The sequence below is a fragment of the Saccopteryx bilineata genome, chromosome 7 (genome assembly GCF_036850765.1).
Source record: "Saccopteryx bilineata isolate mSacBil1 chromosome 7, mSacBil1_pri_phased_curated, whole genome shotgun sequence".
NCBI classification, from domain to species: Eukaryota; Metazoa; Chordata; class Mammalia; order Chiroptera; family Emballonuridae; genus Saccopteryx; species Saccopteryx bilineata.
Window position 1 is genome coordinate 12,868,456 of NC_089496.1, and position 21,166 is coordinate 12,889,621.

Here is a 21,166-nt window from a genome sequence, read left to right on the forward strand (position 1 = left end):
AAGTTTAAAAAGTTTCTCATTCCTTTCTTGTCTTGGAATAATATAAGAAATGCAGTAGATGTATATGAAGGAAACTTTTAAATACTTAAAAATAAGAATGTTTTTAATATTGTTCTCTTACACTAAAAGGTATTTCAAGTACACATTACTCTAAGTCTATAATTCTTCAAACAATGCCCATTAAATTAGACCTATGTATTTTTCCCAAGAACCTTATACGTATCCATAACAGAAATGGAATTGCTCTCTATGTAATTTAGACGTGCAAAGTGTAAGAGTAAAAGGTTGATGGGAAACCTCTTCCCACAGATCCACAGACATCTACACAGTGGATCCCAGAGGCACATACACAGAGGAAGCACCACAGACAAACACATGAACAGCCAGCCAGAAAGAGAATCAGACACAGAGAAAAATGCAGACACCTACACAAACAAGACTCAGAGAGATAGAAAAAAACACTCAAAAAGATACAAATAGTATGTGTAGTTAATGGCTAATTATAATTTTTTTAAAACCTTTAGAAACACAAATTCACTGGCATTAATTCCTGCTACTACTCTTAGTATACTTTAGTACTAATAAAGAAAAGGTTCCCCAGAAAAACTCGATCTAATTTGATATTTAATCTAATATAGAAATATATAAAATTTTATTACCATACATTGGAAAAAACTAGTAATTAGCTATTTTTAACCTTTGGTCTTTGGAGAATAACTGTTTCTTTCATACCTTAATATTTTCACTTTTTCTGCCATGAATTAACTACCTGTGACCTTTACTACACTACCAATAACCTTGAACACTGGCTTCTTTAACCACCATTCCACCTGCTCGCCAGCAAGCATCTTTGGTATGCTGTAATGATAAATATACTATAATCATAACATCTATGTTCTTACAACTTATCAATAAATAAAAGATGGCTGAAACATAAGTGTGCTCAGAAAAAGTAGTTGGTAGACATTAGAAATAAAAGGATGAGCTAAATAAGCTTATGAATCAAATGTATATATTTGTTCTAAACTATTTAATAAAGCAAGCAATCCCACTTTATCAGTGAGAAATATTTACAAGATTTATGCATTAATAACAACTTTTTAACCCATCTATAATTGTTTTTATATCTCCAGTCATATTCAACTCATTGTAGCTTTTAATAAAAAGTTGGAGGAAATGAGATGTTGTAAGAGGTAGCATCTACTTTATATGTTCAAGTGCCATCAGCAAACAAAGGCCTGTGTGTGTCACAGCTTGCAATATCAGCATTATCAGAAGGAAAAGATTATAAGGAGAAAATGAAAGCTGAAGCCCAGAAAAGAAAAAAGGGCACACAAACTAATAGTGTACTGTCCCACCAAATTGATTCTGCTGTTGCTCCAGGACACCAATAACAAAGGATGCCTTTCCCTGATAGTAGGCTCTCTTGGGAAATGGCCACACAAATTGTTTTTGCTGGATAATAACAGCAGCTAACACTTGGTGCTTTCAATGGTGCTTAATCATCTATATACTGTCAATTGAAGAGAGAAGAGTTTTGTTGTTGGTTTTTAACCATAAAAGTTAATCTTTGATACATGTTTACAGGAAAGATTCTCACTCACTTATTAAGTATCTGTGGGCTAGAGTGATTTTCAACCTTTTTTTTCATGGCACAAACACTAATTACTAAGGTCAGTGCCCCTGACTAAATACAACCATTTTCATCTCATGGCACAATAAATTAGTTACTAAGGAAAAAGAGGTCAGGGCACCTTTTTCTTTAGTAATTAGTTTATGAGTGCATGAGAAACAAAGGTTGAAAATCACTTCCCCATACTTTACCTTCACAACTCTGTAAGGCAGTAATTACAGTATCATTTACTTCCACTCTACAGTAAATACATTTTCCCACTGTAATCCCAAATGTCACCAATTCATTTCTAAATATTCCTCATTTTTTACCAGCATCAGTACATTTCAGTTTAACTCAGTTCAAAATATCTCCAAATTTTTTCACCTATTTTAAAGTCAAGCTTATTACTGTGTATTAGTTTTTAAAAAAAGCAAATTTCCATTTCTTCAGGCAATTTTCAATTTTGTTTGCATATGTAACCTCTAGATTCACACACTTCACATTATGGTATGTTAGGAATCTAACATTTAAAGGAGTGACAGACATTTACATCACTGCACATTTAAATAGATAAGAAAAGGACTATTTGACTAAACCAAAACAAACAAACAAACAAACAAAAACTATCTGACTAACCAATCAGGTAAAGTTAAGTAAACATTTCAAGCATTAATCATTAGCTGTTGTAGAGCACCAGCACTGGTGTGGTTACATTTGATTCCTGCCTCAAAGGCTTACAATCTAATTAGACAACACAAATAAAACACACTGGCAAAGGATATAGAACAAAATGACCATGAGCATTAATTAACTAAGTAGCCATCAACTTAAACCCCTGACATGTTTCTTCAAGGTCAACATAATTTTACAAAAATTAAAGTTCTGTCAAGTAGAAATCAGTTTAAAGTGCCACTAAAGAACATTTGGAAACATACAAAGAATGAAATGAAAGTACAGAATCTAATATTCTGTTTATCCAAAATAATATACATTAACCACTGTTATTTCATTGCACATGCAGTACTATGGCCTTTTCCTTTTATGTAGCTATAGAGATTTATCAACACAAAAATTCAATATAAAATTAATCAAACTCAACATGTTCTGCTTTGCAAATTGTCAATGTGATAGGGAAGCTAATGAATTTGTTGGCTGTATGCAACCAAATGCCACTGATTCTTCTTAACTTATTTTTATTCTACCACAAATTCTCTCTGAAATAGTTTAGACTTACTGAAAACATTTATAGTATTACTCAACCAACATGTATAAACAGCAACTAAAAACAATTTTAACAACAGAGAAAAAACAGGGAACAAAAAGAGAATATTCTTAAACATCTAAGAAGCAAACAGTAAAACAGTACATCTAATTTATCTTAGAGTAAAATGTTCCCTCCAAATCCCAGACTACGATATGATTACTGTAGAATATGTCATGCAAGATCACTTCTTCCACCATCCTTATCCAGTTAAAAACAGCTTTACTCTTTTGTTATACATTATCTAAATATCTAGTAATGCAAAAAAAAAATTAGAAACTTTATTTTTAAGTAATTTAAGGAACCTAAGAGTTTATGAAGCTTAACCTTTATTAGCTTTTAATGGCTCATTAAATAAATATACTAAATACATATTACTATATAAATTCAAACTTCCCATTATTTAATTTTCAGTCTTACCATTGTTTAATTCTCAGAAAAATTCAGCATCAAATCATTTCTTATTTTAATCACTAAGCCAATAAATAAGTATATAGAACAATATAATGCAGTACAACTAGTCACTGAATACAAACTTACTTTTCAACAAAATCTTTACTTCTCCATTTTCTTTCTTGATCTCATTCATTATTTTATGTTTCCTTTTTTCTCTCTCTTTTTCCTTATCTCGCTCTTTAATTTTGTCTTTGATTTTATCTAAAAGAAAAAAAGGAAATATTTTAAACTATTTTATAATTTTATTTTTTCCCATGAACTAGTGAAATTCTTAAAATTTTCTTTCATATATTGAACATGAAATACATAATACAAATGTCGCAATCTACCAAAATTTATCTATACATTTCATTTTAAAGATTATTTTTCAGTTAATTCATATGTCAACCACAATATCAGACTAATTTCAAATCACTTAAAATAACTGGCTAACTTTAATTGACACAGTAAACTACAGCAGAAAAAAAATACTAGCTTTAAAGTTCAGCATACCTATATTGGTACCATAACACTGAAAAAATTACTTAATCTGTTTCTTAATCTGTAAAATGGTGGTTGATGTCTTTCTCATAAATTACTATAAAGACTAAAAGGAGAAGTTATAAAGTAACTACCACTAGATGCTATTCCTTTAACTTTGCATCTTTTTAAAAAGGGTATGACTGAGGCCCTGGCCGGTTGGCTCAGCGGTAGAGCGTCGGCCTAGCATGCGGAGGACCCGGGTTCAATTCCCGGCCAGGGCACACAGGAGAAGAGCCCATTTGCTTCTCCACCCCTCTGCCGCGCCTTCCTCTCTGTCTCTCTCTTCCCCTCCCGCAGCCAAGGCTCCATTGGAGCAAAGATGGCCCGGGCGCTGGGGATGGCTCTGTGGCTTCTGCCTCAGGCGCTAGAGTGGCTCTGGTCGCAACATGGCGACACCCAGGATGGGCAGAGCGTCGCCCCATGGTGTGCGTGCCGGGTGGATCCCGGTCGGGCGCATGCAGGAGTCTGTCTGTCTCTCCCTGTTTCCAGCTTCAGAAAAATGCAAAAAAAAAAAAAAAAGGGTATGACTGATCTGGCTAGCTGGTGATATTAAAGTATTAAAATAAAAGGTATACTGGCCTGACAGTGGATAGAGTGTCAGACTGGGAAGCAGGGCACCCAGATTTGAGCACAGGCTCATCCGACTTGAGCTCAGGGTCACTGGTTTGAGCATGGGATCATACACATGACCCCATGATCGCTGGCTAGAGTCCAAGATAGCTGGCTTGAGCAAGGGGTCACTCATTGCACTGTAGACCCCTAGTTAAAGCCATACGAGAAAGCAACCATTGAACAACTAAGGAGTTACAAAGGATTGATGCTTTTCATCTCTCTCCCTCGTCTGTCTGCCCCATCTGTCTCTCTGTCACATAAAGTAAAATAAAATTCAATAAATAAAATAAAAAATAAAAAGTATACTATAAAATAAAAGCTCAAGGAGGCCCTGCCAGGCTGGCTCAGTGGATAGAGTGTCAGCCTGGTATATGGACGGACGTTCCAAGTTCGATCCCCGGTCAGGAAACACATGAGAAGCAACCATCTCCTTCTCTTTCCATCCCTCTCCCCCACTTCTCTCTCTCTTCCTCTCTAGCAGCCAGTGGCTCCATAAGTTTGAGCATCCGCCCCGGACTCCAAGTATAGCTGGGTTGGTTGGAGCATCATCCCCAGACAGCGGTTGCCATGTGGATCCTGGTCTTGGCACATGTGAGAGAAAGTCTGTCTCACTATCTCCCCTATTCTCACTTTTAAAAAAAAAGAGTTCAAGGAATTATTATCTACAATATAATTCAAACTTTGAGTTTATAAAATTACTCGATGTCTTATTAAGTCTTGTTTTTTCAAGTGCCTATGTTCCAGCAAAAGAAAAGAGGTAGATGAAAATTTTAAAGATCATGGGTTTTTTTTTGTTTTTGTTTTTTTTATTTTTTTAACAGAGACAGAGAGAGAGTCAGAGAGAGGGATAGACAGGGACAGACAGACAGGAGTGGAGAGATGAGAAGCATCAATCATTAGTTTTTCATTATGCTTTGTGACACTTAGTTGTTCATTGATTGCTTTCTCATATGTGCCTTGACCATGGGCCTTCAGCAGACCAAGTAACCCCTTGCTTGAGCCAGTGACCTTGGGTCCAATCCGGTGAGCTTTTGCTCAAACCAGATGAGCCTGCGCTCAAGCTGGCGATCTCGGGGTCTCGAACCTGAGGTCTTCCGCATCCCAGTCTGAGGCTCTATTCACTGCGCCACCGCCTGGTCAGGCTAGATGAAAATTTTAAATGTGATATAATCCTTACCCTCAAAAAGCATACTAGTGATTACAAAGCCATGATGGAAACACAAAAAAAGCATAAAATATCCTTCAATATAATGGAAATTAGTTATATACATACTGCATAATTTCTTAAATCCCTCCTTCCTTCCTTTTCTACCCTCATTCAGGCACTAATCACCTAATGATTAGATTACTGTTTAGATCAGCATTGTCCAATAAAAATAGACTATTTACAACATATGTAAATTTAAAATTTATGAAAAGAAATGGGTAAAATTTTAATATTTTATTTAACCAATATATCTAAAACATTTCAAAATAAAACCAATACTAAAAAATTAATATTTTACATTCTTTTTTCATAAGATTTCAAAATTCAGTATATATTTTACACGTACAGCATATCTCAATTGAAAGTAGCTCCACATGTTAAGTGTTCAATAGCCACAAGATACTAGTGGCTACCATACTCAAAAACTCAGGTCTAAACTACTTAAATAGATCTTCTCAAAAAATGAAATTCATGTATTTAATAATCATCTGAAAAGGTACATTCATTAATAATAAAAACAATACAAATTCAATCCTGGCCAGATAGTTTAGTTGATTAGAGCACTGCTCTCATGAGCAGAGGTTGCCGATTAGATCCCTGCGCAGGGTTCATACAGTAACAACTTATCGATGTTCCTGACTCTCTCCCTCCCTTCCTCTCTCACTAAAATCAATAAACACAAAATTTTAAAAATGAAAATTCAAGTAAGATACGTGCTTTTTTAAAAGTATTTTTTTAGAGAGAGGGGAAGGGGGCAAGGAAGAAAAGAGAGGGAGAGAGAGGGGGAGAAAGAAACAGGAACATCGATCTGTTCCTGTATGTGCCCTCATTGGGGAAGAACTGGCAACCTCTGTGCTTGGGGATAATACTCTAACCAACCGAGCTATCTGGCCATGGCCAATGTGCTTTTGTTTCTTTTTAAGTGGCAATACTGAAAACAGATGAGAGGACAAGAATTCACTGACTTAATATGCATTGCTGAGTATAAGAAAATGATTAGGGCACAGAGGTGAATAAGCTAGAAAAAGGTTGTCTGTCAATTGTTCACATGGAACTTAAATTACAGAATGAAGTAAGCCAGGGGTCCCCAAACTACAGCCGGCCTGCGGGCTGCATGCGGCCCCCTCTAGCCATTTATCCAGCCCCGCCGCACTTCCGGAAAAGGCACCTCTTTCATTGGTGATCAGTGAGAGGAGCATAGTTCCCATTGAAATACTGGTCAGTTTGTTGATTTAAATTTACTTGTTCTAAGAATGTGAAGGACCTATATAATGAAAATTACAAAGCATTGTTAAGGGAAATCGAAAAAGATACAATGAGATGGAAAAATATTCCTTGTTCTTGGATAGGAAGAATAAATATAATCAAAATGGCCATATTACCCAAAGCAATATACAAATTTAATGCAATTCCCATCAAAATCCCTATGAGATTTTTTAAAGAAACGGAACAAAAAATCATCAGATTTATATGGAACTATAAAAAACCCCGAATAGCCAAAACAATCCTAAGGAAAAAGAATGAAGCTGGGGGCATTACAATACCTGACTTTAAACTATATTATAGGGCCACGATAATCAAAACAGCATGGTATTGGCAGAAAAATAGACACTCAGACCAATGGAACAGAATAGAAAGCCCAGAAATAAAACCACATATATATGGTCAAATAATCTTTGATAAAGGGGCCAACAACACACAATGGAGAAAAGAAAGCCTCTTCAACAAATGGTGTTGGGAAAACTGGAAAGCCACATGCAAAAGAATGAAACTCGACTACAGCCTGTCCCCGTGTACTAAAATTAATTCAAAATGGATCAAAGACCTAAATATAAGACCTGAAACAATAAAGTACATAGAAAAAGACATAGGTACTAAAATCATGGACCTGGGTTTTAAAGAACATTTTATGAACTTGACTCCAATGGCAAGAGAAGTGAAGGCAAAGCTAAATGAATGGGACTACATCAGAATAAAAAGTTTTTGCTCAGCAAGAGAAACTGATATCAAAATAAACAGACAGCCAACTAAATGGGAAATGATATTTTCAAACAACAGCTCAGATAAGGGCCTAATATCCAAAATTTACAAAGAACTCATAAAACTCAACAACAAACAAACAAACAATCCAATTAAAAAATGGGAAGAGGACATGAACAGACACTTCTCCCAGGAAGAGATACAAATGGCCAACAGATATATGAAAAGATGCTCAGCTTCATTAGTTATTAGAGAAATGCAAATCAAAACTACAATGAGATACCACCTCACCCCTGTTAGATTAGCTATTATCAACAAGACGGGTAATAGCAAATGTTCGAGAGGCTGTGGAGAAAAAGGAACCCTCATTCACTGTTGGTGGGACTGTAAAGTAGTACAACCATTATGGAGGAAAGTATGGTGGTTCCTCAAAAAACTGCAAATAGAACTACCTTATGACCCAGCAATCCCTCTACTGGGTATATACCCCAAAACCTCAGAAACATTGATACGTAAAGACACATGTAGCCCCATGTTCATTGCAGCACTGTTCACAGTGGCCAAGACATGGAAACAACCAAAAAGCCCTTCAATAGAAGACTGGATAAAGAAGATGTGGCACATATACACTATGGAATACTACTCAGCCATAAGAAATGATGACATCAGATCATTACAGCAAAATGGTGGGATCTTGATAACATTATACGGAGTGAAATAAGTAAATCAGAAAAAAACAAGAACTACATGATTCCATACATTGGTGGAACATAAAATGAGACTAAGAGACATGGACAAGAGTGTGGTGGTTACCAGGGGTGGGGGGAGGGAGGACATGGGAGGGAGGGAGGGAGAGAGTTAGGGGGAGGGGGAGGGGCACAGAGAACTAGCTAGAGGGTGGCGGAGGACAATCTGACTTTGGGCGAGGGGTATGCAACATAATTTAATGACAAAATAACCTAGACATGTTTTCTTTGAATATATGTACCCTGATTTATTAATGTCATCCCATTACCATTAATAAAAATTTATTTAAAAAAATTTACTTGTTCTTTATTTTAAATATTGTATTTGTTCCCTTTTTGTTTTTTTTACTTTAAAATAAGATATGTGCAGTGTGCATGGGGATTTGTTCATAGTTTTTTTTATAGTCCGGCCCTCCAACGGTCTGAGGGACAGTGAACTGGCCTCTTGTGTAAAAAGTTTGGGGACCCCTGAAGTAAGCCATTCTCACATTTCAGATTAGTTTGCTACTCTCACTTTTAGATCATTTAAACTCCTTAAAAGCCTGTTATATGCCCATAAAATGTTACTCTGAATAGCTAGAGTTTAGGTACATATATAAGTTCCTATTTCCTAAATAACCATACATTTTTAGCCTGGCCTGTGGTGGCACAGTGGATAGACAGAAGGATTGACCTGCAACACTGAGGTCACCAGTTCAAAGCACTGGGCTTGCCTGGTCAAGGCACATGGGACATGCAAGCACTGAACAACTGGAGTGAAGCAACTCTGAGTTGATACTTCTTGCTACCCACCCCTTTCCTCTCTCTGTAAAAGCAATAAATAAAAATCTTTTAAAAATAACCATACATTTTAAAAAGTAAACTGCATATTAAAAATCAAAACTGAGAAAGTCATCTGAAATGTCTCTGCATTTCATTTTCCAGTTATCACTATTAATCTTATTATCCTAAAGTGTTATTTCAGTAACTATTAAACTTTTTAAAGTGTATTCAAGTATAAAATCATACAGAAAAAAGAACAGCACCTCAGAACCCCTTTGTGCTCCCCTCTAGTCTCATGCAGCTGCGCAACAGGTAACCATGATCTTAACTTCTAACCACACAGATTAAAAACAACTCCAGAGTTTTACTGGCATATATAATGTATATGATATACTATATATCTACTACAGTTGCAAAACATAAATATTTTACAGGACAAAATTATATTAGCTTCTCAGGAAATAAAACTATAATATTGTATAACTCAAGGTTTTTAGAGACTTTATCAAGATATTCATTTGTAGGTAGGGCCCTGGCTGGTTGGCTCAGTGATAAGAGCGTCGCCCGGCATGTAGAAGTCCTGGGTTTGATTCCTGGTCAGGGCACACAAGAGAAGCACCCATTTGCTTCTCTACCCCTCCCCCTCTCCTTCCTCTCTCTTTCTTCCCCTCCCACAGCAAAAGCTCCACTGGAGCAAAGTTGGCCCGGGCTCTGAGGATGGCTCCATGGCTCCATGGCCTCTGCCTCAGGAGCTAGAATGGCTCTGGTTGCAACAGAGCAACGCCCCAGATGGGCAGAGCACCGCCCCCTGGTGGGCATGCCAGGTGGATCCCGGTCAGGCGCATGTGGGAGTCTGTCTGACTGCCTCCCCACTTCTAACTTCGGAAAGATACCAAAAAGAAAAAGATATTTATTTGTAGACTTTATTTTTAGAGCAGTTTTAGGTTCATAGAAAAATTGAACAGAAGGTACAGAGATTCTCCATATACCTCCTACACATCCCAATTTTAAAAATACTTAATTAATATACACATTCAAAGAGTGAAAAATAATAATTCAAATTATTAAAAGCCATTATTTTTAAGTGACAAATGTTTTTAAGTTCTTAATAGGAACATATTAGTTTTATAACATAGGACAGAGAGTCTTGGAATATGCCTTCAAGTTAAAATAAAGTTAAATAGTTCAACTAAAGATAAGTAGAAGGTATGACATCACAATACCAAAAACATCTATAAAGGCTCCCATCAAGATGGTGATGTAGGTAAATGCAGTACTGGAAACCTCTCATAACCTCATCAAAATTACAACTAAATTGCAGAACCACCATCATTCAGAACATCTAAAATCTAGTTGAACAGTAGTGCTATAATATAACTAAGGCTATAAAAAGAAACCTGGTAGCAGAAGCACAAATGCAAAATGAACTGGTTCCACACCCAACTAGAAGTGATGATATCTCACTGGAAGAGGCATCTCTGCTGAGCAATAAATACAAATCAACAATTACTTTAAATGCAAATGGATCAAATGCTTCACTAGTGGTACAGTAGACAGACCATTGACCTGGGACACTGAGGTCCCAAGTTTGAAATCCTGAGGTCACAGGCTTGCCAGCTTGAGCTCTGGGTGGCTGGCTCAATATGATCCCAAGATTGCTGGCTTGAGCCCAAGGTCACTAGCTTGGCTTGAATCCCTGTCAAGGAATGTATGAGAGGCAATCAATGAACAACTAAACGTGACACAACTGTGAGTTTATGCTTCCACTTCTCTCCTTTAAAAAAAAAGGTGATTGAATGGATAACGAGACCATTACATATGTGTTTTATAAGACTCACTTCAGATCAAAGACAAGAGATTGAAAGTGAAAAGATGAAATAACATAATTCATGAAAATGTTAACAAAACAAAACAAAATAAAGCTAGAATAGAAATACTTTACCAGACAAAATAGATTTTAATACAAAGGCTCTAACAAGAGACAAAGAAGGACCCAGCAACTCCACTTCTAGATATTTATCTGAAGGTTCCCAAAATAGTAAATTGAAAAGACATAATCTATGTTTACTGCAGCATTATTTACAATAGCCAAATAATGAAAGGAAACAACCTACGTGTTCATCAAATAAGTGAATGGGTAAAGAAGTGGCGAATATATATACAAAGGAATATGATTCAGCCATAAAACAGAATGAAATCTACAACAACATGGATAGACCTAGAGTAGCGATTTTCAATTGGTGTGGCACAAGGATTTTTAAAACGTACAATCCCTGACTTTTTACTCAGGAGCATTGACCTCTTTTCCCTTACACTGTCAAATAAAAAAAGGACAACAGCCAACACAACAATAGCCATCCAGCATGAATGAATCTAAATTATGCCTATATTTTGGTCAGATTGGCAAAAAAATATTTTTTTAGTGTGCTGCAGAATTTTAGTAATTTATGCATGCCACGAGATGAAAAGGGTTGAAAAGAGGGTATTATAAGTGAAATAAGTCAGACAGAGAAAGACAAATGCCAGATGATTTCCTTTATGTAGAATCTAAAAATTAAAACAAACAAACAAGCAGAACAGAGACTTATAGATAGAGAACATTTTGACAGCTGCCAGATGAGAGAGGGGTTTGGGAGACAAATGAAAAAGGTAATGAAATTTAGAAGTACAAATTGGTAGTTACGGAATAGTCACAGGGATGTAAAGTACATTGTTGGGAATACAGTCAATAATATTAAGTATGATGTCAGATGGGTATTACATTTATCAAGATTATTACTTCATAAGTTATATAAATGTTTAATTATGGGGTTGTATACCTGAAACTAATATAACATTGTGTGTCAACTGTAATTTTAATTTTCTATAGATTAAAAAAAATTTAGTCTATAGATTAAATAATCTATACCCAAGATAAGAACAGTGACTGACAAGATAATTGCAGCTACCTCCCACCCCACACCCAAAATATGCTAAGCAAATGAAACAATCACATATCATCCATATACATATAGTAGAAAAGCATTTTTGTGGCACAACTGCTGTCCCAAACTATAAGCCTGTCTAGGTCTTTCAACCTACCTTTCACTTGTCCTAGAATTTCTTTCTTGTCAAACAACACACACTTTTTCAAAATCAAACTTTAAATTCCTCAATTAAGTTTTCTGTAATCATGTTACAGATAACATAAAGATATCTGTTACATATTTACATATTTCAGGTAAACATGTCATAGCTATAAGAAAGTGGGAAGCCTACAAGCTCAGAATATTTAGGTTCAAGTCTAACCTCTGCAAACTTGATAACTAATAAACTTTCAAATATGCAATTTCAGCAGTAAAATAGTTTATGTTAAAAAATTAATAAAAAATATAAAAATTTTATAAATATATAAGCCTTATGAATATAGATTATTATTTATATGTAGACAGACATCCATGGCACTGAGCCATAATAAACATTTTGGCCATGAGAATTCAGAACACTGCTGTCTATAAAATTTCAAGTCAGCCACACTTTTCATATATGTATATATATGGTCGATTAATGACTTTGCAGCATACGCCACATGTGTATCAGGGTACCCTGTAGTTCACCTAATACATTTCTACTGTGCACTTATATGCTAGAAGAATAAATAATAGAGCTGCACTAAGCAATCTTACACTTAATAATGTATTAGTTGATTCTTATTATAAATATCACTTTGGAAAATCTTATATAATAAAACCTTCCTTTCATCTGGTTATAATAAAATCCACTAATCTCACCCTGGCCTGATAGCTTGGTTGGTTAGAGCTTCATGCTGAAGCACGGAGGTTGCATGCAGGTTTAATCCCAGGTCAGAGCACATACAGGAACAGATCAATGTTCCTGTCTCTCTCTCCTCTCTCTCTCTCTCTCTCTCTCTCTCTCTCCCCGCCCACTACTTCCTCTCTTGTTTAAAAAAAAAAAAATCATCCACTAGCCTCCACCAGTATTAAAGTCATCATAATAATGTAGAGAGGAAAATACATACTCATACATATAAAAATATTAGATGAATTACTAAAGTAAAACATAAAAAGCATTGCTACAGAATCCTTTCAAGAGATTTATTAAATAATATATCAATAACTCTTTTATCTGGAAATGTTCAGAATTAATTCATAGATTTCCAGAAAACAGAAGATTGCCACTTTTAAAAACCATTCTAATAACTTTCAAAAATGTACTACATACTTCCCTGCTTTAAAAAGAAATATAATTTAGTCTTTTCAGTATGACAAAAATTTTAATCATTATCATACTCATATTGATGACCTCAAAAGCAGAAAAAAATTTAACTGCTCAAAACTAAAAAACAATTCTTCAGTATCATTTCACTTTTATTGTCTCAGAGCTGTCATTTATTGTTCCAGGTAGAGAAGTGACAACTATGGCAGTCATTGATAGGCTAATTCTCATTTGTTTTGTGCTGAGAAACTAGACCAGGTCCATTAGTACTATCCCGTATAATACAGTAAGCAGGTTCTCTTATCTATAGTCTATTACAGCAAATTTCACACAACATTCTGGTTAGTTACAAACGTATCTTTCTCCTTAACATCCTCCCTGTCCCCATCAGTATACCATCCTTGAGGGTAAAGAACTTTCTCTCCCTCAATCAATGCCTGTTCGATATATGAAATAGGTCTAGTGATAGTATACATTATGACTTTCTCTCCTATAAGATGCTCTAGTTGGTCTCTGTAATTTTTCTTTTCCTTTAGCATGACACAGAAAGGAAAGAAATTCTTAGTCCTTAACGCCTTCCAGGAGTAGTTGTTCAAATTTATTTCCCTTTTCTAACTGGGCTGGGGTTTTTTGACATAAAGCTCTAAGATTTAATGAAGATACTCCTCCAATAATATTAGGGATCTCAGTTTTTCTGAAGAAGTCTCAATAAAGACAATTTTTCCCGCCTCGTAGTAATTGCTTCTTGACCAGGCAAGCCAGGGGCTTCAAACCAGCAACCCTAGTATTCCAAGTCCACTCTCTATACACTGCGCCACCACAGGTCAGGCAAGACAATTTTCCCCAAAAGACAACTAATTTCCTTTTTATGTAGAGCTCTTTTAATAGAAAGCACTCTTATAACTCAATACCTAAAAAAGGATAAGAAAAATAATAAAATTTAAGAAATTAAAATATAGAAAAACGTGCAAATTTCAAAGAATGTTAAAGTCAAACATGAAAAAAGTTCAACCTTGTAATTATTCAAAGAAATACAAATTAAAATAATATAAAATCAATTTTCACCTATCAAATTGACAATTTCTCTTAAAACTGCAGTATCTAGTGTTGGAAAAGGTGAAGTGAAATAGGCATCATACATCATAATGATTATAAACTGACAGTTTTACTGGAGGGCAATTTAATAATATGTTAAAAAAGCATTAAAACTGATCATTCCTTTGATTCCATTATTTCACTGCTAGGATTTCAAAGAAAGGAAATAACCATGACTATACAAATAGACATGTACAAGGGTCCTCATCCCATATTATTTGTAATAGTGAAAAATTGTAAATAACTTAAATGTTTAAATGGAATTAAATAAATTTGGGTATATTCATAAATGGAAAATTATAAAAGTCTTTAAAAATTATGTCGAATTAGTTAATATCATGTGGAAAATATTCAGATGTACAGTTATCCTCTATAAAACTATAAAAAGATTCCAACTCTGTCATATATATACTGCTTATAAAAACTAGGGGATATTTCAAATTGAATATGAAGCTATAAAATATCCCCTAATTTTTGTGAGCAGTATATATGTGCATATGCGTACCTGTAATATGTAAACACACTCATATATTTATGTGGACACATCTGTACACACACATACATACAGCGGAGGGCAAAGTAGGTTTACAGTTGTAAGTTTGTCATATATTTTTATTTATTATTGTATTACCATTTATTTTATCTTACTCTTGCCCCCTCCCATACATATATACACACATATATACTGATATACACACAGAGGGATCTTCAATTTTGTTTAGAAGGTTATATAAGAGTTGGACTTCCCATTCCTCCCACCCTCATCCCAGTCTAGTAACCCTTTCAATCTCCCACCTAAAGGCACACACTGAATTTTCATTTTCTGGAAAAAATGAACAAACAGGCTTCAAGACTCAAGTACTTCAAGCAAGGTAAAGAATGGAGCTAAAGACAAGCTCACTGTACTTTCCTAATACATTTAAACAGAATCAAATCATGAAATAAAAAAGCAACAAAAAACTTTTTGGAGATTAAAAATATAATGGCAAAGTCAAAAAGCTTAGTTAAAAGCTTGGAAGATAAAGTTGATATAATCTTCTAACATACAGAACAACATGACAAAATAGTGGAAAATAAGGTGACCTAAAGGATCTATTCAGGACAGCTAATATCAAATTAGCTGAAATTTCAGGGGAAAAAAATTTTTTATAGGGGAGAAATATATTAAAAAAACAATTTTTTTTCTTAGCAAAGATCAGTCTCCAAAATGAATCCATCAAGGGATGAGTCCAAAGAATGAACTTCATCTCCATATTCCAGGCACACACACCAGGCATACCATCATGAAATTTCAGTACATGGGGGATATTACAAAAACCAACTTTTTAAAAAAAAAATTTTATTTTTTCATTTTAGAGAGAAAAGGGAGAGAGGGAGAGACAGAGAGAGAAGGAGAAAGATACAGAGGGAGAGGGAGTGGGGACATCAACTCCCATAGGTGCCTTGACCAGGCAAGCCCAGGATATCAAACTTGCAACCTCAGCGTTCCAGGTCGATGCTTTATCCACTGCACCACCACAGATCAAAACAAAATCTTAAAAGCCTCCAAATTGGGGGAGGGGTGCAGAGAGGGGGAAGAATACCACATATAGCCCGACCAGGCAGTAGCACAGTAGATAGAGTGTTGGACTGGGACACAGAGGACCCAGGTTCAAAACCCCGAGGTCGCCAGCTTGAGTCCAAGGTTGCCGGCTTGAGCAAGGGGTCACTCGGTCTGCTGTAGCCCCCACTTTCCCTGCCAAGGCACAAATGAGAAAGCAGTCAATGAACAACTAAGGTGCTACAATGAAGAATTAATACTTCTCATCTCTCTCGCTTCCTGTTTGTCTGTCCCTCTCGCTGTCTCTGTTTCAGTCACAAAGAAAAAAAAATTATGTAAGGCCTTGGTTAGGTAGCACAATTGGTTAGAACGTCATCCCAGTATGCCAAGATTGCAGGTTCGATACCCAGTCAGGGCACATACAGGAGCAGATTGAGGTTTCTCTCTCTCTCCCTTCCTCTCTCACTAAAATCAATCAATTTTTAAAAAATCAACCAAAGAATGTATAAATAAGTGAACAACAAATCGATGTCCTTCCCTCTCTCTCTCTCCCCCGCCCCCTCAACTCTTCCTCTCTCTCTAAAATCAATTAAAAACAAAGGATCAGGTAACAGGTGGAATTGGATTCTTCAAGAGTAGATGCTAGAAAGCAGTACAGCAAGGCCTTTAAAATTCTGAATGAAAATAATTTTTATCCTAGAATTCTTGAATCTGCCAAACTATCAAGTATGAAGAAAGATGTTTTCAGATGAGCATAAGTTTAAAATTTTTTTAGTACACGTTATCATTTCTTAGGAAGTTACTTGAGGGTGTGCTCTAGTAAACTGAGTAAACAAAGGAATAAGGCATGAGAATCAGGAAAAAGGGGGCCCAGAACAGGAGAGCAAACCAGAAATTATCAGTATAAAAGTTGTACAGCTGGCTGAAAGGGTAACCACTTCAGATAAAGTATAGGAAGCAAAATTTCCAGGAATAAAGGAGAACTGCCAGATGAACTCTTATCACAGAACATAGAGAATAGGGCAGAAAGTGAAGCAATAGGTATATATATAAAGAGAGGCCATTTTTAACTAAATGAAAACCAAGAAGACCACACAGAAAAGATTTCTAATCTGCATAGAACAGTATTTGCAAAGTCATGATAAGCACTGATGATTGCTTTAACTAAGGTTTATGAAATTATTGAGATAGAAAAGCTAGGTTATAAAAGTGCTAAATTCTTTTATTAACAAGAAGCAATATATGTCTAAAACTGCTTAATCCCAAAAAAAGGTAATATAAACATTTTGTTCAAAGATTTGGAATTCAAACATAAGAACTAAAGGAATTACTAAAGCACCTTGACCAGGCGGTAGTGCAGTGAATGCACTGGACTGGGACATGGGAAGACCCAGGTTCAAAACCCCAAGGTTGCTGGCTTGAGCACAGGCTCATCCAGCCTGAGGACAGGCTCAACAGCTTGAGAACAGGGTCGCTGGCTTGAGCGTGGGATCACAGACATGACCCCATGGTTGCTGGCTGCTGGAGCCCCACAGGTCAAGGCACATATGAAAAAGTAATCACTGAATTACTAAGGTGCTACAATGAAGAACTGATGCTTCTCATCTCTCTCCCTTCCTGTCTGTCTGTCCCTATCTGTCCCTCTGTCATACACACAAAAAAAGGAATTACTAAAGAAAACTAAAAGAACTTGGGTCAGGGAATGGAGAGTTAGAACCATTTCTCATTTCAGTAATGTTTGATTTTTTAAATTTTTATTTTAAAATTTTGCAGTCATGGTCTAATCATAAAGAAAATCAGACAAATCCAATCAAGGGACATTTCACAAAATACCTGACTAGTATTCCTCAAAGTCAACAAAAACAAGAGAAGACTGAGAAACTGCCACAACCAAGAAGTGCCTAAATAGACATACTGACTAAATGTAAAGTGGCATCCTAGAGGGGATCCTTAAACCAAAATAAAAAAGAACTTTAGGTATAAACTAAGACTATCTGAATAAAGTATGAACTTTTAAGTTAATAATTGCCTGGCCTGTGGTGGCACAGTGGACAAAGCACAGACCTGGAATGCTGAGGTTGCTGGTCTGAGGCCCTGCGTTCGCCTGGTTAAGGCAACAGAAGAGGTAACTTCGAGTTGATGCTTCCTGCTCCTCCCTCCGCCTTTGTCTCTCTCTCTCTTTTTAAAATCAAAAAATAAAATCTTTTTAAAAAGCTCATTAACATGTATATTTATATAAATTTATAAAGGCAAAACGTAAGTTAATTAAAAGAAATACAGACTCACACAGGTATGTATGTATATGTAGAAATTTAACCTATATAATACAAAGAACTCCAATACACACTGTTAAGTAAAAAGAGCAAGTTATAGAAAAATCATTATAGTATATTTAGGTCTTTAAAAATAAGCTATAGTCTGACCAGGTGGTTGCACAATGGATAGAGCATCAGACTGGGACACAGAGCACCCAGGTTTGAAACCCCAAGGTTGCTGGCTTGAGCGCAGAGTTGCTGGCTTGAGCGTGGGATCATAGACGTGACCCCATGGTCGCTGGCTTAAGCCCAAAAGTTGATGGCTTGAAGCCTAAGGTCGCTGGCTTGAGCAAGGGGTCACTAACTCTGCTGTAGCCCCCCCCCATCAAGACACATATGAGAAAGCAATTAATGAACAAGCAATCAACGAACAACTAAGATGCCGCAACAAAGAATTGATGCTTCTCACCTCTCTCCCTTCCTGTCTGTCCCAATCTGTCCCTCTCTCTGACTCACACACACACAAAAAAAAGCTACAGAGTCTTTTCACTATATGTGTACATATGTATATATGTAAATGCATAGTAAGAGGTCTAGAAGGACAAATACAAACACCTAACAGGGTATTCGCAGGGAGAAGATGCAAAGATGCAAAGGGAACTTGATTTTTATTTAATGTACTTCTAAAATATTGAAATTTTTATAACAGAAAGGGATTCATATTCATATATAACTTGTGTAATTATTAGCCTAAATAGCCTTTTTATAATTATATTCACACAAATATTTTTTTTTTTTTTTTTTTTAGAGAGAGAGAGAGAGGAGTGAGAGAGACAGAGAGAGTGAGAAGGGGGAGGAGCAGGAAGCATCAACTCCCATATGTGCCTTGACCAGGCAAGCCCAAGGTTTTGAACCAGCGACCTCAGTGTTCCAGGTCGACGCTTTATCCCATTGCGCCACCACAGGTCAGGCCTCACACAAATATTTTTTAATAAGACTTAGAATTACTTAAGGCATATTAGAAGAAAATAGATAAAAGAAAAAATACTTCAAAATATAGCAAAATTAATATATAACCTAATACACACACATCCATGAAAATAATCTTACTTTTTCCAAAGTACTCCCTTCATTAACACTGTTAAAATGCATTTCTACCTCACCTTATATACATTATATCTCAAGGTTATGTTGTAATTAACAAAGAGAATAACAATATGATAAAATTGTACACATATGGAGTGGGAAAAAGCAGGTTTACAGTTGTGAGTACACAAGTTTATTCTTGTATTATTTTCCAGATGAACTGAAAACCTACTTTTGCCCACCCTTGTATTCTGCATATAAAGTATACATACATAATTTGTTAGATTAAATAGCTTTTAAGGAAAAGACAGAAATCCTATACTATAGTATGACTCATTAAACCACAGATTTTTAAAGGACCTTCATAGGGGTTCTTTAGAGTTCATTTCTTAATAGAAGTGTCATGAAAATTCACCCTGGCAGTTCTTAAGAAATGTTGGTAGAATTTCATGCTCGAGTTTTCAGCCACAATACATTTTTATAGGACAAACCATTTTCAAACAGGCTTTCATGCTATCACAGCTTTGACTGCTTTGGATATGTGCCACACTTCACACTTACAATAATGCATTCCATGAAATCAGTTGGTCTGAGCAACACTGATCTCCTCCTCCAGCCAGGAATACGTATGGCTAGAAACAGATCTGAGAACAAGCAGGACACAGGAGAAAAAGAGAAATGACATAGAATTTAAACAGAGAGGCAGAGTAAAAAGTGCCATTACAAAAAAAATGTAAGAATGTAAATGGAAAGTAAAAAGGGAGGAGACAGGAAAAGAAGAGAAAGGACTGCACATACAGTGAATGGGGGAAAAAGAGACTTCCCACACTCCCTTCTCCAACAAAGCTAAACAAGACTACCAAATCCAATTCCTTCCCAGCCCTTTTTTCTTGGTTCTCACTGCAACAGACATTATTGACCTCTTCCTCAAAACTCCTTTTAAGTGTCAGTAAAATTGCACTATCCTGACAACTCAATAAATCATGATCCTATCATCCAAAGCTGCACATTCCCCTAGGATCTATCCAAGGCATGCTTCTCTCTTCTCTTAAACTTCTAAAAACATACACCTATGGTTTAAACTACAGCATTTAGCAAATGAATCCCCAAATTAATTTCTCAATCCTCTCTAACAAATCTAATTCTCTATTTATGTTAGACACAACATCCTCAAAAATCCAACTTCAAAACATTCTGAAAATCCTTTATAATACTTCTTTCTTCATTTTCTCCCTAACATTAAGTCAGTTGTTCAGTTCTATTTTTCATTAAAATGTTTGTCTTCCTTTCCTTTTCCATAACCATAATAATTTCTCTTTTCTCCACCAATCTAAGCATAGTGATCAATAAATAAATATTCCTTGAAAGTACAGTTTCTCATGTCACTCTCTTCTGCTTTAAGCAAATGAACAAAGGCTACCTAAAACAAACAAACAAAAAAAACCCCAGTATGCCACTCAAGAATCTTCATAATCAAGACTCACCTTTTATCATTTCTTTCACTACTCAACTATACCGCTCACAAAAATTAGGGGATATTTCAAAATGAATATGAAGCAATAAAATATCCCCCAATTTTTGTGAGCGGTATACATGTGTATATAAAAAAATTCCGTATCATTTGATTATTACGCAAATGTCTTAATCAAATATTTTTAGCTAGAATGCTTTCAACCCATCCCAATTCTGCCTACCCAAATCCTACAAGTCTTGTAAAAGCTAGCTGAAATTCAGCTTCTTTCATTAAGCATTCCTTTAATTTCTACAACTAGACATGATCATAGCCTCTTCTCTCTTATGATTTAAATTCTGAT

At 35.7% G+C, this 21,166-nt stretch overlaps 1 protein-coding gene across 1 annotated transcript in view; it reads right to left on the reverse strand.

Moving 5' to 3' along the window:
* The window catches only part of RSBN1L (round spermatid basic protein 1 like), a 106,341-nt gene that overhangs the window by 58,906 nt on the left and 26,269 nt on the right, over positions 1-21,166 (reverse strand). Inside the window, exon 2 of the mRNA XM_066240556.1 lies at positions 3,417-3,533. Within this exon, the coding sequence (XP_066096653.1) occupies positions 3,417-3,533 (117 nt within the window). The remainder of the gene's footprint in view (positions 1-3,416; positions 3,534-21,166) is intronic.